The sequence below is a fragment of the Pantherophis guttatus genome, chromosome 2 (assembly GCF_059756535.1).
Source record: "Pantherophis guttatus breed Tessera chromosome 2, ASM5975653v1, whole genome shotgun sequence".
Lineage (NCBI taxonomy): Eukaryota > Metazoa > Chordata > Lepidosauria > Squamata > Colubridae > Pantherophis > Pantherophis guttatus.
Window position 1 is genome coordinate 232,377,501 of NC_142064.1, and position 25,459 is coordinate 232,402,959.

The window sequence follows — 25,459 nt, forward strand, 5'->3', positions numbered from 1 at the left end:
GCTGCTTGTATCCTTGTGATTTATATTGATATTGTTTCGTAGTATGATTTGATTACTTATTGTACTGTATGACTGTCACTGGGTGTTGTGCCTTGTGATTCTTGATGAGTGTATCTTGTCTTTTTAAGAAAGACTGAGAACATATACACCAAAGACAAATTCCTTGTGTGTCCAATCACACTTGGCCAATAAAGAATTCTATTTTATTCTATTCTTTAATTGTTACAAGGACAGTTTTTTCCCAAATGCCATCACTTTGCTTAACAACTAATTCCCACAACACTATCAAATAATTTACTAAGACTGTATTACTATACTTATTACTATAAGTGGGAAGAGATATCTTTCAATTATATTGTTTTTATTTGTTTCCTAGTATGATTTGATAGCTTATTAGTACCCTTGACTATCACTAAGTGTTGTATCTTTTTATTTTTCATGAATGTATTTTATTCTCCTTATGTACACTGAGAGCGTATATACCTAAGACAAATTCCTTGTGTGTCCACTCACACTTGGCCAATAAATTGAATTGAATTTTGTATTATATTGAATTTTGTATATTCTATTCTATTCTATTCTATTCTATTCTATTCTATTCTATTCTATTCTATTCTATTCTATTCCATTCCATTCCATTCCATTCCATTCCATTCCATTCCAGAGAATGTGATTTTTGGTCCACATTCAGTGATGGATTCTATATAAACAGGGTTTTTACATACAGACAATTATTGTTGCATTTGATTTAGCCTTTTTCTTTTTTTGATCTTTGGTTTATGTAAACAGAACTGGAAGGATAATCTGGATCCCAATGTGTCACAGAGCAGAGTTTGCAAGATCAGGCAGAGACAAGCCTGGTTGGACTGTCCTTTGGGCTTTACAAATAGACAACCTGACTAGGCAGAGAGGAGAAAATGCAAGTTAACACCTTAGCTGTACAGTAATTGTATTTAAAATACTGTGACAAAAAAAGTAATTTCTACTGAATCATTTTTAACAGAACGTGTGCATAACTACAGCTTACTGAACTAATTTCTCATCACATTTTTATATAGGTATATACTTAGATCAGGATTCTGGCTACAGAATTGTATTATGTCAAATCTGTTCCAATAAGTGTTGCTACTGAATTTAGGATTCCAACTGAGAAGTCTTAAGTAGTACAGTCCTAGAAATTGTTTTAATTATCAAACTGTGTACCATATCAACAATATTAAAAGAAGGGAGAAATGCTTATATAAGGGAAAGAAATTCTTTTTAAGCATTCACGCTTTCATTGTCCACACCCAAGGGGGATATTAAGCCATTTCTTCTTCTAACTTCAATTCTCCAAGTAAAAGTAATTTTCTAACCTTTTATTATTAAGAAGAGTCAACCAGCTCAAGGGGATTTTCCCCCTGTATTACATTTCAAAATCACAGCATTTAAGGTTTTCAATTTAGTTCATTAAATTAATAACTACAGATTCCTAAATTTGTGATATCAAGTTAGTAAGAAAGCTCTGTCTTTTAAGATGTCAGTGGTTCGCAGCATGACAAAATTAGATAACCTCTATCTAATTTGTGGTGTTGTAACCTGCATTTTTATATCTGTTGCAATAATCAAACAAGCCATTGTTTCTAAAAAAAAATTATAATAAGGCATGGTATGTCCTAATTATTAAGTATTTCAATATTTGTAATTTTGAAAGAGTGGTGTGATATATTATTGTCAAAACCATTTTTTAAAATTTACACTATATAAGTAACTTTATCCAGGGTAGTTTTTTTTTTAAAAAAAAGGATTTATTGATGTATCCTTCCTTCCTTCTTCCCTCCCTCCCTCCCACCCTCCCTCCTTCTTTTCTTTTCATGCCTTGAACTGCCCATACAACTATGTTCTATGCCAGCTGTAATTTCCATATATTCTTCAAGGGTAGCCCCATGTAGAGTACATTGCAGTAGTCTAAATGAGGCATGACCAGGACAAGACTGATTGAGAATAGAGCCTCATGATCCAGGAAAAGGCACAACTGGTGAATAACATGAAGTTGCCCCGTTTTGGGCCTGGAAAGCCTCCTGCACCAACCTGCACCATCCCCGGGCATGCGCCCCGCCCCGCCCCACTGCACATGCACACATGCATCTCCACATGCGCCCCATCCCCCACGCATGCAGGACAGTGACACGAAGACCAACTGGCTGGCGGGAGGCACGCTCGCATGTGTGGTGGAGCTGGGCTGGGGCGACGGCTGGCGTGCCCACAGAGAGGGCTCTGCGTGCCACCTGTGGCACATGTGCCATAGGTTCGCCATCACGGGTATAGGGTCCTGTTTGAGCAGGAGACTGGACTAGAAGACCCCCAAGTTCCTGTCCTGTCCTGTCCTGTCCTATTCTATTCTAGTCTAATAAAGGAGGATAAAAATATTTTTATGTATGGTTTCTTTATATACAGTATAGTTCCTAGATCACTTGGAGTACTTGTGAAAGTTTGTATGCTTTCAGTATCAGCAAAAAGTCCATAGAAGAAGTCTGGTTGTGGTCTAACAAATTCTGTTAAAAGACAAGCTTTTATGAATGAGAACAGCAGAACAAGTTAGTCAAACTGTGTTAACGTAGCATCAATGAATGGAGGCGATGGTAGCAGCAAATTTGGATACAATTATTACAGTATAGACTTAACTTTCAATCTTTTTTACTTTGTTCTTAAAAACTGTGTAAGAATGTCAACTTTACAGTCACAAAGAAAATAATCAAATGAATGGACCCTGGAACCTTGCGATATTAACCTCAAAAGGAAAGAAATACTTTTGGCAACTTTTATCGGCAAATCAACATTCAACATTGGTCTTTATAAAGCTCTGCTTAGTCATTTTCATCCTTTGAGGCTGCAAAATGTGAAAATGGATTTGAGGAACAAATCGGCAGTTTTTCAAGAATGTGGGCAAGGCTCCTCCACTCCCACCCCTCAACTAGAACTGAAATCAGTCATGCAGGCATGAAAACTATTTCTGCCTATTTGGATTCAAAGTTTCAGCAGCAAGAAGATTTGCACTTCCTCAAAAATACAGCCTTCAAACTATAAACTTCATTTCACTGACTACTAACTCATTTACATTAAAGGCGGAAGAAAAGCTTAATAAACCTGAATGGTGGATCAAGGAATAATAGCAGTTAAAAAAATTTTTTATCATACATTCCAAAACTGAAATTTAATTGTTATCCACTTTAATTCCTACTGTATTCAGACACTTGAAACTAGAGAAACCCAACCATGGCCTACTAGATTAGTAGCCCAAAATGCAATGCGTGCATGGGCCCTGTGCATGCGTTGCATGCGTGCACATCCCCTGCATGCACCACGCCCTGCATAGCCCCCCACATGCACCCATCACCATGCATGCATGCGCAGCCCCCTGCATGCGGTCTGCCCCCTGCATGCGTGCGCACTCCCCACATGTACCCCACCCACCCCCCCACGCATGTGTGTGGGCCCTGCATGCACCCCACCCCCACATGTGCACATGGCCCCCAGCATGTGACCCCCCATGCATGCACGGCAGAGACCTGAAGACCACCTGGCAGGTGCGAGGTGCGTGCACATGCGCAGCAGAGCTGAACTGGGGCGACGGCTCACGTGCCATCAGAGAGGGTGCTGCGTGCCACCTCTGGCACGCATGCCTTAGGTTTGCCATCACGGCTCTATGGGTATATCAGACGGAACTTGTGAAAACATTTCATTTTATCAATATGTATCAAAGGCTGATTTTGGCAGCTTCTCTTGCTATACAGCTAATCCTTTTTATAGTTTTCCCCCCAAATGCTAATTAGGATAGCCACATTGACAGCAAAGGCTAAACCGCTAATGATTGAACTATATGGATGCATAACAATGATTTACAATATGTGTAAAGCCAGCGATTGATCATCCAAAGAACACAAAACAGCAAATGTGTTTTAATGCAGGCATGGAATAAACTCATTGCACTCAGAGTTTGGCTGGACTGGCTCCAGGCAGCTCACTGTCTAACCAAATCAAAACTTAGAACTTCTGGATATCCGGGACGCAAAGTTCCAATGGACTTGAAGAAGATGTTCAACAAGGCTGGTGCACCTTGTCCTTCTCTCAGTTCTTTCATACCCACCTGCTGCCCCTTCTCCAGATTGTACCGGCACTCTCTTCCACCTTGATTTGCTCTTTGACACCAAGGCTCTTCAATCTCTGGGTAGCATGACTAATGGCCCAAGCCCACATGCTTCTTTTCCCTGATCATTCCAGCATCAGTATTTCATCTCCAATTTGCTACTGTTGCTACATTTGAATTCAAGCTAGCCTAACCCAACAGTCCGCAAATATCCATTTCTTCTTCAATCATCTCAATGCTTTCCCTCCCTTTACCATTCTTTTGGTAGCACTGTGAACTGCATGCCATCGTGGTTTGGCCTTTTTCCCCACTGTCTCCTATATTTTAATATTTTGTTCCAGGATATATACATGTTCTGGTTCTACCTCCAATATGCATATTCCAGAGTCATGTTTTTTAATGTACACATCGCCTTAGTCTGGTATTCCATGCATGAAACTGTCATTACAAATTGTTTTGCATAATTCTCAAGTCTATAAACTACAAATAAATCATTTTTTTTCTCAGCCCCTCTTGGCAGACCAGACTACGCAACCAATTTCTCAAGAAGCTACTTTTATGGAGATTGGTCATAGCAACAGAATCTTATTGTTCTGTACCTCCTATTGTTTCTTACAGTTTAATGAATTAGAGAAGCCTCTACCTGAGCCACTTCCAAATATTATTTCGCTGTGTTTTAAGAAATGCTTTAGTCTCTTTCACCTAGCCAATGGATCCTGCATAAATCTTGTCAAGGTCATTTTCCTTATTCCCGACTCATATACACCCAAAATTGAAGATCAACATGAAATTAAACATGGCTTCTAGGTTAGCTACAATCAAAAGATTTTAATCATCATACATAAAGAAAAGGAACCCAGAAGAAGCCAGGACCTTATATCTAGTCATCCTTATGATGTAAATGACATCCTTGTCAGGGGTGAGTTCTATTTATCTTTACTACCAGTTCGCATTGCGCCCGCTCTTCTGCGCATGCGCAGATCACCTATGATGATGTCCGGGTCAGTGGGTGGAGCCTCCCGCCAGTTTTACTACCGGTTCTTGCGAACCGGTCCGAACCGGGGGCAACCCACCACTGATCCTTATGCTAACTAACTATATTAAATTTCTTGGCTTATTCTACATAACAATTTATAAAATCTGCATTCAAAGAATGTAAAAATATATATTCAAAGAAACAGCAAGGTGTAAGCCAGGGGTGAAATGCTACCAGTTCAGCTGAACCGGTAGTGGCAGCAGCGCAAGACTCCGCCCACCCGCCCAGACATCGTTACTTCCTGGTTTTAACCAGGAAGTAACCTGTTTTTGACCCTTTGCACATGCGCAGAAGGCTTTGCACATGCGCAGAGGATGCAAGTGCGCATGTTTGTGCATGCGATGTGTGCATGTGCACATGATGCATGGGTGCACACGTGATGCACGTGTAGAGCATGCACTTCCGAACCAGTAGGGAAGGTAGATTTCACCCCTGGTGTAAGCTCAGAATCTGAGGTTCTATTCATCCTTCAGTTCATTAGGCAATTTTGGAATAGTAATTTTCAACTTTCCTCACAGGATTGCGATTGTAAAAAAAAAAAAAACCCAGCAGAAATGAGTGTCATATATGCTGCCTTGAGATTCTGAAGAAAAAGGCAGATATAAATATCACAGCAAGATGAATTTTAAAAAAATATCAGTCACCCCGTTACAGAAAGAAATCCTTGTGCAATTTTATTTTAAGATAATTTTCTTCTCTTCCCAATAAAGAGAGTGCGCAAAGTCACATTTAGTCATTTCCGTTAAAGGCAATAAAGTATTTCTTGGAATATTAGAAGCAGTTGGTTCATAGGAAAAATAAACATTAGAGTTCCACTTCAGAAATAGTATGAATTTGCAATCTGATCTACTAAATTAATGCATTGTTTATCATAGCACATCATCTATCCATCAATTCGTGGGAAGCCACATTTTATAATAAAAATAGAGATTACATCATATTAAGCAATTAAAAATAGCAATATACTAAAAGACCACACAAAGGTGATATAATTAAATGTCTATTGCACTTAAAGATAAAAGATATTTAGCATGTAGAATTTATTATTTCTGCCCATATATACAAAAAAATCCAAAAGATTCACTAATATTCTGTTAAATATTATGCTTCAATTCTCATTACACTCATATAAATAAATTGCTTTTATTATGTTATCCTATGAACATTGCAAGCTTATACAGCTAACATTTGGTTTGATTATTTTTTTTACTATTTTAAACTTTAATTATTATGAAACTACATTGAACTTAGCATCAAAAAGCTTGTAATATCAAAAATAAGCCTGTTCAGACATGCAAACCTAATCTCAAAAAGATAGCTAGATGAGAATGCACAAACATCACACTCTGTACAGTCATAAACTCTATCTATCAAAACTATCTTTTTTTTTTTTTTCTATTCTTAGAATCTCCATATATTTGCAAAAATAAGCCAACTACACATACAGAAGTTACAACAACATTTTACATGGAGTAGGATTCTTGGGAGGTATTCAAACACTGAAGCATATATTATAGAAATCATGATGATGATTATTTTGAAACAGAAGCATTGACAACAGACTATTTTTGTTAGCATAATTAAAAGACAACTAGATCACTATGGACCTCAAACTAATTGACGATCTCATCCAGCACCCTTAGAAAGATCTTAAACAGGGTTTCTGGAGCACTGAGTCCTAAAGAACTCCACAAGTGAGAGTCCTTGGGTTCAACTCTCCCTGCCCGCTTCTGTCAATTGCAACTGGAGTCACCCACAGAGAACTGAGGAGAATCATTGCAATCCAGTGCTATCCACCCCATACCCTGTTGATGGTTCAGAAGGATACCACGATCAATTGCTTTAAATGTTCAGAGGGATCAAGGAGAACTAGAACAGCCACACCACTCCCATCCCAGAGGTCAATGACAATTAGCACTGTCTCATTACTATATTCAGATCTGAAATCTGATTGAAATTGGTCAGAAGCCCAACCACCTTCTCAACAACCTCCCCTAAAAAGTAAAGTTGGAGACTTCCTTATCTAAGGCTGTCTTTCTAAAATTTGTCATGGGATGTTTTCATTGCTATCCATCTACACAAGGATATGCCAGCCAAATCCAGTACATTTTCAAGAGAGAAATGAGTGTTCTAATTTTGCAAAGTGTATAATATTCATTTTGCCCAATATTTTCCACTCACAATGGGGAAATAAAGGCAGAGGGGTATTATTTCTGGTCTAGTCAGTTTGAGGGTGGAGATACTGAGGATCATAAGAAGAGTGTTGGCATATCACAGGCTTCGTTGATCAACATCATAATTCTTGTTCTTCTGTACATTAGTCAAATGCTTTTAGAAGAGACAAAGAATAAAAGTAGATTTTATTTACAAGTTAATTTGTGTACTTTCGCCATCTGACATTCAAAGATGGACTGCCTATGAATACTGAAATTTGATTTAATTGATTTATAAAATAAAGTATACATTCATCTAAATCAGGGGTGGGGAACTATGGCCATGCTGCCTCTTCAAATTCTGGGATTTGAAGTACACAAATCACAAAGGAGCCATAGTTCTCCACCCCTGACCTAAATTGTTAGAATATATTCAAACTAGGACCACCAAAGAGGTTCCTTTTGTCCATCATTAAGGACAGAAGAGAAATATAATTTTGTCAGAAACTTGTTCCTATATCTACATTTTAAAACTTGTTAAGGATAACATCAGAGACTGAAGATTTTAGCGGGCACGGGGGTTGACTAAATGAGTTATTATACAACATTGGAAGGATTGTAGGAGGAGAGCTGTGTTACTCTATGTTGACAAAAAAATCAGAACAGGTCTGTTAGAACCTTTTCTAACACATTTTATTTAAAAGCAGAAACTTTCATGAACTGCAGCTCACTATTAGATATAATGAATAGGAAGACTGATGATAAGATTTAAATTGGGGGAAGGTGGAAAGAAAAATGGGGAAAAGGATAGGAAAATGGTTTTGCAGATACAAGTTACATATAAGGACAGATTACAAATAGCACCTTATTCATTAGCACCTGTAATTTGGATAATTTAGAACTGCGTCGCTTGCGGTCTGATCTAGGTATTGCATACAAAATTATACGTAGTAATGTTTTACCTGTAAATGACTTATTCTGTTTTAATCGCAATAATACAGGCACGAACAACCGCTTTAAACTCAATGTAAATCATTCTAAACTTGACTGTAAAAAATATGATTTCTGTAATAGAGTTGTCAAAGTCTGGAATGCCCTACCTGATTCAGTTGCCTCAGCTACAAATTTTCACAGTTTCAGTCACAAATGGACTTCCGTGGACCTCACTCCATATTAAGTGGTCGGTAGACGGGGCGTCCCCATCACTGTATTTTTATTCTCTTATTCTTGTTCTCATTTTTGTTTGACAAATTCCAATAAATAAATAAAAATAAATAATGATTTAAATATTTTCTTAATATTTGAAGTAGCCTTACAATTAAGCAATTATTGATGATTGATTGATTAAATGAAATGATTGAGTAAATTACCCCAAATGTTTACTTATTTTTAAATGTATATGCCGCCTATCTCACTGTCAAGGAACTCTTATTATTTAATTATTTGACAAAGCATCAACAAAGATGATTTAGCAATATGGCTACTTTTTCTAGAGTTGTTTTGTTTTTAACGTAATTTTTAGGCCTATGTCTCTGTTTTTTTAATTGTTTATCAATTTTGGAGTTGTGTTAATCTTTCAGTGTTGTTGCATGGTTTAAATTTTCCTTTTCTGAGTTAATTTAGCATAATAAAACACACAAACAAAAAAAGTGTTTGGAAATACAGCAATATACACATCCAACTTTAGGTAAAAACTAACTATATAGGGCAGCAATAGTAAATCAAGGTCACAAAAAATATCAATTCCTTACCTGTAGAGTCCAGCAACATACAAGCAGTCCCTGGGGTTAAGACAAATTTCATTCCTAATTGTCTTTAACTCAAATTTGTTTTTATGATGGAACTTTTGCTTATAAACAGATTGCCTATTTATTACTAAAAATGCTGGATACAATTGTGCTTCCTCAAGCTCATGAAGACTGAAGCCACACCATTTTCTCAGGAACTGCTAAAATCACACAGCTCCAGTGGTTCCTGAAAGCATCATGTGGCTTCAATTACTTGTCGGCTTGAAGAAGGAGAATGCTGTCCACCATTTTTAGTAATAGGCCATTCGTACGTAAGGGTTGTCCTTTAATTAGATATTCTTAACCCAGGGACAGCCTGTATAAATAAATTATTTTTATTCAAGCAATGAGGACAGTTACTCATTACAACACAGTTTTAGGGTGGCTTGGTGAGCAATCTCCTGCCATGCAGAAAAATATGTGATTATCAATAGAAGAAAATATCTATAGCTCAGGATTGAACTGTGGATCCCTTGGCACTCTTTGAGCTTAATTGGTTTGCAGACATTTTATTATTTGACTAGAAGAATAGTGGGGTTTGATCTCTGTTTATATACAGTAGCTTCTCTTGTCAGTGTTGATCAGCGTGTAATGTTTTCCCTTGGAAGTTCCTTGATTAAGCTGTTCTTTATTGCTTGTTTGTCTGAGTTGGTAGTTCCTTAATTAGGTTATTGTTATGAAGATGTTAAGGCTAAGGTAATATCTGCAAACAAACAACAGAGTTTAGAGAGCACCAAGGTCTCCACATGTGATACTGGCTCATCACAGTTATCTTGCAAATTTCTTATCAAATTCTGCTATGAAACATTCTTAAAGGAAGTGACAGGAATGTCAAAAACCATATTAGTAAAAAGATTATATCCCATCACAAGACATAGTACCAGTACTATCATTATTCCAATAAGACAAGGTACAGGAGGAGCTTTATATCTAAACTTATTTTTTTTGGTCATGGTTTGAGTGTATATTTGAGTGCACTTCCACATTACAGGGGCTGCACCAGGTGCCACATGATTTCTGACTCTAATTTAAGGAGTTCCTTTCTTCCTATAAAACCCTTCATGACAGAATGAAAGAATGAACAAATAAATGGATGAATGAATTCGATCAAGTTTTTTTTTAAAAAAAATACATTCTTATAGCGAGTTTTGATTATGTGTACATTATTTAAAATTAATGATGGAATTAAAAGGCCAATTAAAGGAAAAATGGTAATTTGTTGGCCAGGAAATACGAATTACCTATAAATGTCAGAATTGGGAGGAAGAAGATAAACAAAGTATCAAGAAAATTTTCAAGCAATACAATAAAAAAATTGTAGCTATTTTTTGACATAATTTTTAAGGGTCCTTTTTTCTGTTTTTTGAAGGTATATTATTTTGTAAAAACCACTGCATCTATGTGTACTTTTCTTCCATTAATTTAATATAATAAAATTAAAAACAATTTTCTCCAGATAAGTGAGGGCATTCAGTAATTGCAGCTTTAACTACTGCTCACTGAAAATGGTAGAGCTCCTAATTTAATCATTGGTTTTCTTGTCTGTAATAGGTCACTATAAACCATGACCTCAAAGAGCAGTAATATCTATTCATTATCTACTGATAATGATATAGTTCAGGATATAAAAAGTAGACTAGAACTTTTCAGTGGGATCCTATGCACAATAGGATCCTGCTTTGTTGAGACCAAATGAGGATAGTAAATAAGATTCTATGTCATGTTGTAATTCAGGGAATTATGATCTGGAATGTCATTAACTCATTAAAGCAATACTTTCCAACATGACAGTCTCCCAACATTGATGGGACGCAATTTCCATTCCCTACAGTCATCTTGCCCATGCTGACAGAGGTTATGGGGACCGCAGTCTGATATCTCTGAAAGCTGCCATAAAGCTGAATTAAATATAGAAAGCACTTACCCATATTGCTGAAGAAAAATGAAAAAGAGCAGGTGGGTTAAATAGCAGTATGAAGGAGAAAAATACTAAACTGCTGAGGAAGCAATCCTGCCAAAAAGTTTTTAATAATATTAAAAAGAAAAGACATGCCAATAAGTTTTTTTAAAAAACCAAAGAACAGCACAACTTATGCATTCATCTCCATATAAACCAGTACAATCAACTCTTGCCCTTCACTTATAACTAAAGACTAGCATTTTACTATACTTCCTTTTTCTCAAAGCAATTTTAATCTACATCTAACATAACATTACCCACATTTATTTTCAATTTATGAAACAAAATTAATTTTTGCTAAAATTTCTGATTGTTAAAAATCCTCTGACCTCCAACAGAGGAAAAATGCATCACACATGGGCTCAGTCAGAAGTATTTTCCAATCTACACTGCCCCCTTCACTTTGCCCAACAATATCCAAAGGCAATCCCCTTTGCCTCCCTCAAAGCACCTCATTTTAGATGCCGCCATGGACCTTCTTCAGTATTTTCTGGGAAGAAACCTGGAGAACTGCTACTTGCTCTTCCAAATTTCTCAAATTGATGCAGGTAGTAGGCAGTCTTTTTCAGCTGTATCTGCCCTCTCTTGTTAGAAGATTAAGATGTCCTTAACTGCAAGGGAAACTCTTCTCTTCTCCTTTACAATTGCTTGTACAAACATCCAAAGTCTGTACAGTAATAAAGTCTCACAGTGGCTGTGCAAGGCAGACGTTCAGCATCCCCTAAGCAGTGCAGCATGTGCCTTACGTAGAGAGTCATGGGTGGCCAAGAAACCTACTTTCAAAATAGGAAGGAAAAATCCCAGTGGGATACTTTTTTAAATGAAGTTCTAGTTTCTTGTTTTGGCCCACATAAGTCTAGCTTTTCCATACTATCCAAACACATATTAAGAAGAATGTAAGTCATAGAGCTATAACTGAATTCGCTTTTCAACTTTTGAAGAAGTTCAAAGCCTTTATTGTCATTGTACATCATGTATACAACGAAATTGGTTTAGCCTCTACTGGTGCAGTCCATACAAGAATACAAGACAACATGAATTATATAAGAATAATCCTTATATAATTAAGGAAAAAAACTAGTCATACATTTTCATATGTATGTCATATTCTGTGCAACATGTATATTACTCTGGTGTGTAATCTTATATCATGGTACTGTATATGCATATTACACATTACACTTGCACCAGTGAAATTCATCATATTAATCTGTTTATGGTGCTATATTGTGTTTAGGAGTCTGACAGCCCATGGGTAGAAGCTGTTTTTAAACCGGTTTGTCCGGCTGGCTATACTTCTGTGTCTTCTGCCCGATGGTAAAAGTTAAAAGAGACACTGGCCAGAGTGTGAATCATCCCTAAGTATCTTCCTTACTCTGCTGAAACAGCAAGACTTGGCGATGTTATCCAGTGGTGTTAGGGGGCAACCAATGGTTTCTTGTGCCGAATTAATCACTCTGTAGTGCCTTCCTGTCCGTGGCTGTTAAACCAGCATACAATACTATTATACAGTATGTGAGATCACTTTCTATTGTGGACCGATAGAAAGAAGTCATCAGCCATTGTTCCACCTGATTTTTCCGCAGCACTCTAAGGAAATGAAGTCTCTGTTGAGCCTTACTAACCATCAGGGACGTGTTGTTTTTTTCAGGTGAGGAATGAGCACTCCCAAGAATTTAAAAGAGGAAACCCTCTCCAAATGGCTCCCCCTTGATATACAGTAGGGCAGGTTCCTCTTTTTTCTTCCGGAAATCCAGCACCTTCTTTGATTTGCTAGTGTTTAGATGTACCGCACTTTTCAGAATATAAGACACACTTTTTCCCTCCTAAAAGAGGCTGAAAATTTGGGTGCATCTTATATTTAATTTAATTTAATTTAATTTAATTAATTCAATTTATATGCCGCCCCTCTCTGAAGACTCAGGGCAGCTATATGCCGAAAGTAAACCCTCCCACCCGCTGGCCTCCACCCTTCGGCCTCCGTGCATCCTCTTCCTGACTGCAGAGATTGCCACCAACAATGGCTTGTGTTTTGGGGCTCCTTGCATCACATTTTCAGCCTTCAAATGCTCCTTTTGAGAGCCCTTCAAGGCTGCAGGGATCACCAAAGCACATTGCCACTGATCGCCACCCAAAAACATGACACATTTTGAGGCTGAAAACACGATGCGCGGTGTCCAAAATGGCTACCCGGAACAGCTGCTGCCTTCTCTTACCTCTTCTGCAATTCACCTGCTTTAGTCACTGGAGCTCCCTCCAACGATCAGCTGTGCTTTTGAAGCTGTTTTTTAGCCCCAACCAGCCCCAATCTCAAAACCAGTGAGCGAACTAATGAGCTGAAACTGATGCCCCAACCAGCCCCAACCTCAAAACCAGCGAGCAAACTAATGTGCTGAATCTGACCAGGCTAAGGACTAGACAGATGAAAAAGGCAGAATTTTTTTCCCCTATTTCCTCTCCAAAAACTAAGGTGGGTTACTCTGGTAGATCTTATACTCCGAAAAATACAGGTAAGTTGTTTTTGGAACACCATGTGGACTTCTTCCCTGTATGCTGATTCGAACTTGGATTTATCCCTAAAGGGACTGAATCAGAAAAGAATCAGAAGTGTGAATTCTATGTTGTGTTTGTTAAACTGTGCATGTCCGTTTCTTTAAAAAAAATCACTGCAATGACATAGTGCACAGAACATTTACTGTTTCTACAACGATCAAGGGGTTGCAAGAAGATCTATTTCCAAAGAATCCTTGAACCCAATCCTAAAAGGTTAGTCAAGCAACAGAGTCTAAAACACAACACCCATCTCATCAATATTTCATTTGTTAAATTCCCTGTTAAAACCCAGTTTGCACTACAGTTATGGGCAATCCGCAGTCATGTTATTTAGTCCACATTTTAATAAAACATATGCTAAATAAAAAGAAACCTTTTAAAACATACTATATTGCATCAAAATAGCTTTCTGCTCTTATGAAAAAGGCAAATTTATATTAATCATAGCACTATAAAGAAGCAATACATATTTTTACAACCTGTATGTTTCATAAAAACCCTGTATCTAAGGAAAGATAATGTCTTTTTTATTTCAGTGATTTGAAGCTATAAACATTTTAGCAAATTGTTACAGTGAAGCAGGAGTCATTCTTAGCTACAATTTGCACTTCAGTTAACAGCCCAATAGTGAAGTTGAGTCTTCTACCAGTATTTTGTGCACCACAGAGACGAAAGAAGCATTTCATGCTGGTGTGTTGTTATAAATCCTTTTATCCTTATAGAAACCTCCTCAGGTGCCATTTTTGAGAGTGGCATATTACATGTTCTCAGGTGCTACATAAAACTTTGTTACCTGTAATGGAAACTGTGTTTCTTTCCCTACTGATTTCCAGTATTACATTTCTCTTCACTACCGATGATCCCAAATATTGCCTGCACGACAACATTTAAATCAAACATCAAAAACATTTTTGGTTTTGGCAAACAAAACTTAACTAGACAAGTACACCAACAATTTTTCCTCTTCTCTTGGTTTGGAAGAAAAGTCTAGTAAACTACTATCTGCCGAAGTCTTAGTCACAACTGCTGTTCTGTCATTGAGATATCATTCAATAAATGTATGGAATGTGTTAAATGTCTATATTATCTTCCTTACCCTTTGGAGGAATTTTCATAGTGATCTTAATGTAGGATAAGGGGAGAAATTTATTATTTTTCAGATTACAAGAGATAACATTTTTTGAAACATTTGGAATATTCAAAGTATGCCATGACCACTTATAAAATGTCTTCCTTGGGGAAAGTTTGCCAGCTGACAGAATGGCTGCCATAATAGGCATGGACAGTCATAAGTCAGTTTACCAGGTGACAGAGTAGTAGTAGTAGGTGACAGAGTAGTACGATTGGCCTGCGTCCCCCTCTCTAACTTCCCAAATGCATCCTATATTTTGGGGAATAACAGTACTGGAGGTTACCATAGTGTAACCATGTTAAATAAAGTTAGATCCACAAAGAATTAAACTGTAATACATCCGTTAGAATGTAATTGCCATAAGATTTCCCTTTACTAATATACCATATAGGGGTTTTATTGTACCCAAGCAGTTCCCAGCCAGATGTAACTCTTGACAGCTGGCATTCATCTAAGAGGTGTACTGTAAGGATTCCTACTGTTATCTGTAAAGTAGTTATGAAGAATGAGGTTAAAATAATTCTCTTTAATGATAAGAACACTTTAAAGATTAGCAAAGCTGAGAATGTATTTTTTTTTTATCTGAAGTCCACATATTTCAAAGCACGGTAAAAAGCACTTTAATGTGAAAGCACTCTTTTTTTAAGAATGTGAACAATAAAGGACAAAAATAGTAGGTTTCTTCTTCAGCCTCTATCTAATAGTGGGGAAAGGGGGCAAAATATCTTCTAAAAATTATCAGACAGGTTACCTATGTCAGGGTGGATAAAAATCAATGATTTTTTTTTAAAAAAATCAAAAAAATTGGATTTTTTTTATTTAAATCGGATTTTTTTATTTAAATCAGATTTTTTTTATTTTTATTGAATTTATTTTAATAAAAAACTTTGGGGGTAAAAATCTATCGTAAGATAGTTTTCTATTTAAGATACATAAATAATTTAGTTTATTCAGCATGAAATGGAGCTTAGTTATGTAGCATGAGGCTGTATATTCTGCAACACTTGGACTATCGGTGAGTCAACAGCAGGTCAAAGGAGTGGCAGAGATGACAGTTGCTCTTTAAAAATTATGATTTAAATTGAGCTGATTTAAATCAAGTCTTTTTACTAGTGATTTAAATCATGATTTAAATCATGATTTAAATCAACTTGATTTAAATCAAATCCACCCTGCTATGTGTCATCCCTTACCTTTTGCAAAAACAAAGAAACAAACAAAAACACACAGTGTAAATTGTGCAAATCACAGATGGCCTCAAGCTGAAGGGAAGCCTTCAGGGACAGGATAGACCCAATTAACAAACATTAGTTTATAATCACCATATGGATAAAAAGAATTGTTATACTTCATAGTCTCAAAAGGTTTTGTGGGGTGGGGAGTGGAATGAGCAAGGTTTGAGCAAACCCTGATTCAACCTCTACAGAGAAAATGTGCGTATAAATTCAACAGCACTTTTATTGGCTATAAATAGCTGAGTTTCAGTAAGTTTTCTGCATTTGTGATAAAGCAATCAGAAAAATTCATCAAGCAAAAATATGCCTTCAGTAAAAATACATATTGTCCTGAATTTAATCAATCCTAAAGAAAGAATATCATCGTTTCCACACATAATACATCTGCAAAATTTATTTCATGGGGTATTTGAGCAAAAAGAAAAAAAAAGGAAAAGGACGATTTATTCTTGTCGCTCTTGGCAAAAAACGTGAGCATAACATTCATCTATAAGCTTGGTTGAAGTTATGCTTCCAAATACGATGAAGTGAGACAGTGTGTTAATCGCTATGGATACATTGGCTTTCATAAGTCTGCAGCACACCTACTGTCCACGGATCCTAAAAATTGCACCCAATTAGCTAGGCCATTAATAAAACAATCACAATCTATTTAGTTGCAATAATCTGAATTTCCCAGAATTAGAATATTCATCTGCCGTTTCTCATTTTTTTTAAAAAAAAAAAAAATCCAATATTTCAAAAAGAAAAAAAATCAAGTGGTTTTCAGATCAAACTATCACAATAATTTTTAAAAAAACCTACAGATGATAACAATGCTGAGTAATAAGAACTTAACAACTGAACTGAGACTTCTAGCACCAAGCAAAAATGGACAAGGGAAAAAAAGTTCAATCGAGAGGATCAAGAAATAGAGCAAAAAAAAAAAACACAAGAAAAGTAAAATGAGGATAATGGAATGAATAGAAGAATACAAGGAGGATTATTTTTGCATTACTGACTACAGCAAGGGTTGAATATATAGATCATGCCAGAATAGGAAATATATTAAGGCTAGCAAGACTGTCAGAATACCTAATTACTCCTTTTGAGGAACCTTTATGGTTAACAAGAAACTATTGTAAGAGGTGAAGGTAGAGAAACAGAGTGGGTGTTTCTTTTTCCCTGAATAGGGAAAGAATACAGACAAGGAGGCATACCCATCACTGCATATGCTAATAGAATATATTTCTGAATGTATTTATGAAGATGCACATGAATGTGAGAGCGGACATCTGGTATCGAAACTGAAGGTCACAAAGTGAAATAAGTAGATGGCATCACGACGTTCTTGTACAGCCAGCCAACCATGATTGTGCCAAAGACAACAAGCCTTCTACAGTCTCAACTTGTAGAAGACAATACAAATCACTGGTGACAATCTTGCCTCAAAGTCTATTATGAATACTAAAATGAAATGAGAAAAACATTCCATTTGATGTGGTTAATGTTAACTATTGAGAATAGAAAGATAAGTCAGTCAAAATGCTCGGCATACTTACATTTGATAGAGAAGAGGTGAATATGGCCTGAAAAATACAGATAGATTGACGGTATGTTGGAACAGCAAAGAAGAGATTAATTCTAGGAAGGAAGACATGGCAAATGAATGATGATTAGTAAAAGCTACTATGCTCGACAAGATTGAGGGAAACTGAAGAAGGGAAGACAATGAATAAATTTGATGGATTAAAGAAATTACAGAGATGTCTTCAGAAGACTTATTGGTGGACAGGTCAAGACAAAATCTGACAAGGTGGTACCTATCTATTTCATAGAAGCAATACCTTACAAGCAGAGTTAATACGTATATCAGCATACTAATTTTCACTCTAGGCTGTGTGCAGCCAGGACGGTCCCTGGAACAGAAACTTCTTATAATAGCCTGTATTGTAGATATTATTTTAGTCCAGCATTTATTTAATTATATACACTATATAGATACTATTTGAAGCAATTCAAGCATGTAGAGAAGTGCTAGTAAAGAAACAAATTAGCTTCTCAAAAAGAAACAAGGCACAAGTAGTCCTTGATCTACAATCACAATTCAGACTGGATTTTCCATCCTAAATCAATGCAGTTGTAGAGTGAGTCATGCAGTCATAGAGTGAGTCATGACACAAGATAACTCAATTTTATGACCATTTTTACCATGGTTACTAAATGAATTCAGCTTCCCCAATTGATTTTGTTTGTAGGGCGTGAGTTGAGATCACAAATTGCAATCACATGACGCAAGACTCTACAACTGTCATAAATGCTAAGCACCCAAATTGTGATCATGTGACTGTAGGAGTGGCATGATCATTATACTTTCAGGACAGGTTGTAAGTCACTTTTTCCAAGGCTGTGGTAATTTTAAACTGTTGTTAAATGAACGGTTGTAAGACTAGAACTGCCTGTATTATATTTGGCTTTTCTGAGGTTCTTAAGTGCAAGAGCCTATTTCAAAATTTCATTTTCATTTTTTTTTATTTTTTGTAGAAGTGGGTAGAATATCCTTAGCAGTAACTAAATTTTTGGAAGCTATTCTGCACAAACATTTTAGGCAACTAGTGCTCACTGAGGAAATATCCTCACCTATTAACAGAGAAAATACAATCTATTTATTTAGCTCCATTAGACAGATTTTTCAATTGGAAACAGCTGATTCCAAAGCAACCTTAAAGTCCTAACTGAACATCAGCATCAATTCTATTCCTTAGATCCATACCTCACTCTCTAACTCTTAGGAAGAAAATTAAAAAAAAACATGTCATTCTTCAACAGGTAGAAAAATAGAAATAGAAGTCAGACACAAGAAATTTCCAACTAGAAAACTTGTACCGATATAAACCTTTCTCCTGCATTCCAAAACATTTTCTAAAATATGATCTTCTCTACAAATCCTGAGTTGAAAGGAAAACTTCCATTTTAGGCAAATGAAACATACAGAAGCAGATATTGGGAGCAAGCATGAGGAGACTGAAAGGCAAAAGAAACACTGATTTCAACACAGCCTGATATATTCTTCTCCTATGGCATTTTTCAGGCAACTACTACAAAGGTCAGTAGTCTTTTAGAAAAGTTCCACATCACCACTTCTCAATCTTCCTGGGCTGGGAGCAATGACATTCAAAAAACAAAGAAAACAAGGGATCTGAGCCATTTTCATCTTGATCACTGCAGCAGTCAAGAAAATCATGTAGGACACACATGCATCCCTATTTTCAAGGGTAAAACTATGTCCACTCTTAATTCATTCAAAGACATTACATCAACAGATCTAACAAGTACAACCAATCAATAAGAGAAAAGAAACATCATCTTTCATCAATGTGGAAGGAGAAAAAAAAATATTAGAATCCAATACATATATTCAAAGATACTCTTTTGTTCATTTCAAAGTCCTCACAATAAATCAGAGATATCTCCAAAATCTGAAGAAGCCAGCAAGTGAGAAATGAAAATTTGTCCTGCCAGAATATACATTTCCTCTATAGCAGGGGTAAAATGCTACTGGTTCAGACTGATTTGGCTGAACCGGTAGCGAAGGCAGCGGGTGGTTCGGAGAACCGGTAGCAACGGCAGTGTGAAGCTCCACCCACCCGCCCAGTCATCGTTACTTCCTGGTTTCAACCAGGAAGTAACCTGTATTTTGCGCGCGCGCAAGCACTTCCAAAACGGTAGGGAAGGTAAGTAGATTTCACCCCTGCTCTATAGTTGCAAGTTTTGTCCCCAGAGCCTTGTTCCAAGCAGAGAACTATTCACAACATATGTGGAGGCTGCCAAGTCTAGGAAGATAGAATTCAGCAATTCTTTTCCTTCAACAAATAATGATTCAAATGAGGTCCCACAAAAGATCCAATCTAGGTTAGGCTGGGCCAGCAACAAGCAAAATAGAAGATGGATGGATACAGAGTAAGGGGTCCTTGGTGCTCTCTGAGCTTACTTGTTTTCTTGCAGATGTTTCATTACCCAAACTAGGTAACATCATCAGTGCTAGAGTCAGGAGTCCTTGGTTTTGCATGTGGTAATTTGCTTGGTTCTGGGCAGAGATAATGGTGGTGATGTACTGTCAAAAAAAAAGAGAATCTTCCTCTGACATAATTGACTCTAGTTTGGATCATAATCTCCTTGGGATATCATTTTCAAACAATCATCAAAAAATGAAACAAAATGAAAACACATCCTCTTCCCAATCAGTAAAGCTATTCTGCACTATAAATATTTACTTTTTTTTTTAATTTTGAATTCTGCAGTCGTTAGCTCCTCAGAGAATGCATTAAGGAGCGTGACAGTTGAGACATGATGTTGTGCAGTGCAAACTTATAAGTCTGCAACTGGGGCTCAGTGCATTGCCACAAATATAAAATGAGCCACTTTAAATGGGCTACCCACATGTTTTACATTTCTGGAACACACACCTATCACCCAGAATGATTTGCTTGTTTACAAAAGTTTATGAAGTTGTGGGGACTTGTGCGTAGTGCCACTGACTATCCATGGAGCTGCATTCTGCACCAGTTGAGGTTTCCAAGGGCAGCCCCATGTAAAGTGCATTGCAGTAGTCCAGATGGAAAATTACAAGAGTATCTGTAACCATGACCAGTTCAGAAACAGTCCCAACTGCCACACAACCTGAAGATATGCTGTTTAAATAAGAGCTGCACATCTAAGAGACCACCAGATTGCACATTGATCAGTCTGAGACAGTGCCAGCCCACCCAGGACAAAAGATGTAAGATCCCTGGCCCTGGATTTCCAAAGTCATTTGGTCCTGCTTTGGCTGAACTGAAGCCTGTTGTATCCCATCCAGGTCTCCACAGCCTCCGGACACTGAGACAGGATGTCCATGGAATCACTCAGATAGCTTGGGATGATGAAATAAAAATGAGCAACATAGGCAAACTGATGATATCTCACCCCAAACAGTCAGATGAACTTAACTGTGTCATATTAATGAGGGGAGAGACCTGAATCCCTGTGGCACCCCACGTACAGCCCAAATCCCAGACAGTGGGCTATATTTCATCAACAACAACTAGAACTGATCATGGAGGAGGGAGAACTAACATAATACAGTGTCACCCATTCCCAATCTCCAGAGCCAGTACAGCTGGATACCATCACTGATTGTGACAAAAGCCACTGAAAGGTCAGAAAAAAACAGGATGGATGCCGTATTCCCATCCAATCCCACCAAAAGTAATCCAAAATACTTGTTTTGTCTAAGTAATTTGTCTAACCAAAAAAAAAAAAAAGGAGCTATACTTTTGTTCCCCCTCATTACTCCACATTTTCCCTTCCCTCCCCCATCGCACTTCTATAGTTAATCATCTTTTTCTGCCAAAAAGTTCAGCATGATGAACACCTTGCCATGCTAAGTATTTTTAGCATGGACTCCAACACTAATTGTCAGTACTGTGAGTCTCAGGCAGAGGCACCGAAGAAACAGGAGTCAAGATAATGCACACTGGTGTTTTATATTCACAGAAATAATTCCTTATTTAGAACCAGAAAGCCTGTCAGAGCCCAAAATTAGCTCCGAGAAGACAGAAACTGCACTTCTCACAATATACCAAACTGAGAACCAACAGCTAGAATACTTGTTCCTTTATTCCCAGTGAGTTACACAAATCAACTCATTTTATCAAAAATGTACAGTATCTGTCAAATCCTCAAACGCTGCATTACAGCCTTGAGAAAACTGAAGCTTGCTGCCTGCTAAACCAGCCTGTTTCAGTCTGATAACTGATGTGTGGTTGGGATAGCCGCCACATGTCAGTAGCATCCTTCAATTGTTATATTTTAAAAAAATGCTTTGAGAAAGTGAAATAAGTCCTGCCACATTTAAATATGCTTCTAGGATAAGCCTCAACGTATCAATTGTGGGTATAGGTGGATTGTTGTAACTTATTGGTTTAATGCACCTTTACATCATTATCATTTTCATTCCCAAACACTGACAAATATATTTTGATGCCAAGCGTCATTTGTCATCAATTTTGAAATGCCACATAAACCAACCTTCACTGTTTCCCACAAACCAACAGGAATGTGCAAACAGTAGCATGCCACCAAATATACAATTTATCTCCATATAAACGTAATGTGCACCACACTTTTTTGAGTTTTGGACAAACAGGAATGGACAAGAATTGCAAACCCATTCAAACAAAACAGACCAGGGACTTAGTGGGTTACCAGGAAATGACTCAAATTTCTCAATTGGAAATATTTTACTGCACTCAGTACATCCAGTCACCTAGCTGTATGTAAGGAAGCATGGTTAAAACCAACAGTGGCTGAATGCAGTGTGATCCCAATCAAAGTCTGAGAAAACAAGTTTCCAACTTGTACAAATGAACACACTGCTTATTGTGACCTAATTCGTATGACACATTAAGTTATATTGCAGTTCATCTTACCATAACTTCTGACACAGACCACGGGCCAAATTATGAGTTACTGACCTGTAAACATGTTGTTAACTGGCTTCACTTAAGTCACATTTAAGCAAACAGTAAAAATGATGTGAAGAGGGGGAAAAAAACCTTGCTTTTATTGTTCCCACTTCATTTTTCAATTTTAGCACCAGCAAAGACATGGTGAGGCTTTATTCTGAAAATAAAGAGGCTGGAAGATTTTACTCACAGCCCTCCCTACACATGGCAGTTCTTTCTATCCAGAAAGCACCAACCAAAAGGGAGAAGGACTGAGTAATTCTAAAGCATATTGTGCATGTTGTACAAACAGTGCCATGGTATATATTAGCATCAGGGATGGATTTTAAACATACATCTCTATCCATTTTCTCCACCCCACCAGTCTATATTGAGAGTGTGTGTGTCATATACAAGCTATCTCCAAGGAAACTCAATTTTTCATAACAAATGTGTTGCTCTATTAGATCTCAGCTGAAAGATATGTAGAACTGAGCTACACAAAGTGACCAAATTTATCAAGAGAGTATTGCCTATAAATCATGTGCAGTTCCAGAGGCTCTTAGATGAAATTATGCCAATCCTTTCCAGTTTGGGTTCAAAAGATGGCTTTGAAGAATGATCTATATACTAGGAGAGACAGAAGAACTGAGATCTTGTTGACAATGAGGGAACCCTTGATGGTTTATGATACCATCCATCACAGTATCTTGTTGAAGAGCTTGGGGGTGGTTGAGGGGGGTTTTCCTTCTATTTCCCTCAGCATGAAGAGAAAGCATTAAAGGGAAATTTCTGCTCAGTTCATTAGAACAGTCTTCTCTTCCATTTTATTAACCATCTAAATGAATCACACCTTAATGAACCCCAAGATCATTTGCAGGTTTTGAACTAACTGTCAGCAATTATCTTAATACCCAACTAGTTCAGAGTTGATCATCTCCAGGGCATCTATGCATCTCCAGGCTACAAAAGACTGGATGTTGGTGAAAGAGCTGAAACTTAATTCAGAGAAATTAAACTTATTCTGAACTTCAGAATAAAAGGGCATTTCCCCTTAAAGGTTTTTTAGGCTGGGGTTTCTTCTGGATCTAGCACTGATACTGGAAAGTGATGTTATATCTGTGGGGGAGGGGGGAAGATGTTTTAATTTCAGATGATAAAGTTGATGTGGAGGAAAGACCCTTGGTTTTGATGACTCATTTGATGATCATTTAGCTGCATTTTCCCAGAAAAAGAGTTATCTAGAATTTAAAAGCTTGCATGCTATTCTGTGACCTTGACCTGATTTAATTAAACTAGCATCCTAATGTGTGTTGGCAGAGAGTTATGGCAGCATTTTCTTTTGAGAGGTTCTGGGAATAAGTCACTTTTTCCAGACTATCTGTTGCTTTTATCACTTGTTTCCATTTAAAATTCTCTATCCTTATTTAAGATTAGCAGGGAAGCAGAGGTGTGCTATATAACTCCATTCTTCTCAAAATCTTCTCCATTTTCTCGATTTTATATGACTGTGGCATGACCACTTTTTACTCCACCATATAGGACACTTGATATACTGCTGATCACTAACTGTTTAATAAATATCTATTTCTAGGCTTCCATAGTGCATCTCCCTATTTAGATTTTTCATTACAGCTATTACGCAGCTGTTTTTCATATGCTACAAATATTTGCCCATTAGAGCTTCCTGAACGTTTCAAGACTAAAAAAAACCACTTGGGTTTATTCCTAGTGATGAAGATATTGTGTAGTGAGAAGTTGCCACAAAGAGGAAAGGGTCAACTTATTTTCCAAAGCACCAGAGGGCAGGACAAGAAACAATGAATGGCAACTAATCAAGGAATTAAAGAGAAACTTCCTACAGTGAGAACAATTAACCAGCTTGCCTTCAGAAGTTGTGGCTGCATCATCATTGGAAGTTTTTAAAGAGAGACTGGACCCCACTTATCTGAAATGGTATAGGGTCTATTGTTTGAGCAGGGAGTTGGACGAGAAGACTTCCGAGGTCTCTTCTAGCTCTATTCTGATTGATTGGATAGTTCCATCTTCTCCTTTGAGAAGACTGGAAACTTCCATTCCAGTCTTAAATGAGTTATAGTTTACCGTTAAATCCAGATTGATTTATAATAACTGTTGTGTCTTGAAGCAAGCCATACTAATCACTATTAACTGAATTCAAACTGTCTGCTAAGTCATATTATGGTCTATTTAGCATTATATTGAGCCAGGCTTCTATAGATTGTTCAGTAAACCAGCCATAAATCAAAGCATTCTATACATCATGTGTGGTGTGACAAATAAACTAAGTAACTGTAGCATATTGTAAGCAGCCTGGAATCTTGTATGTTTGATAGGCAGCTATATAAATCAAATAAATCAAGGTTAAATAAATCAAGATTTAACATGGTAGCCAAATCTAACAAAGTCTACACTAGGAAGAGAGAACCTACAGCCTTCAAAAACTGCTGAACTATAAAGTTCAAGAGCTACAGATGCTGGGTCTCCATCAGTGGTCTAGCACAGGGGTGTCAAACTCAATTTCATTGAGGGCTACATCAGGGTTGTTGTGTTTGATCTCTGGGGGCCGGGGTGGGAAGGGCCAGCTCGATTCACTCATGTCGGGGGCACCTGTGGTGACCCTAACACTCTGCCAGCAAAAACGGGCTCCCGAACTCTGTTTTGGCTGTGATGTCCTCCTGCAACCCTCTGCCAGCGAAAACAGAGCTCAGGTGGGCTGCCCATGGCCCTCCCGAGCTCCATTTTCGCTGGCCGAGGCACTTCACGGGCTGGTCCTTCACTGGCAGAAGTACTTCGCTGGCCGATCCTTCGATGTTTCCAGGGCAACCCCGCGGACCAGATATAAGCACCCCGCAGGCTGGATCCCACCCCCGGGCCTTGAGTTGGACACCTCTGGTCTAGCATAATCAATAGTCCCTTTCAATACAAGGCAATTTCTTACATCCTAACTTCCAGACACTAATTTAACCTACTAGCATACAACTCCTCAGGTCAG

At 37.5% G+C, this 25,459-nt stretch overlaps 1 protein-coding gene across 6 annotated transcripts in view; it reads right to left on the reverse strand.

Annotated features, from left to right (window-relative positions):
• The window catches only part of ITPR1 (inositol 1,4,5-trisphosphate receptor type 1), a 256,477-nt gene that overhangs the window by 226,197 nt on the left and 4,821 nt on the right, over nt 1-25,459 (reverse strand). For 5 of the 6 annotated variants that reach the window (XR_015732679.1, XM_087887911.1, XM_087887910.1 and 2 more), the window contains exon 1: nt 11,514-11,595. The exons of the other annotated variant lie outside the window; for it this stretch is intronic. Coding sequence is in view for 4 of the 5 variants with exons in the window: in XM_087887911.1 (XP_087744037.1) it covers nt 11,514-11,533 (20 nt within the window). In the remaining variant the exon portion in view is untranslated. Of the gene's footprint in view, nt 1-11,513; nt 11,596-25,459 lie in introns of those variants that run through there. 6 annotated transcript variants of the gene reach the window in all.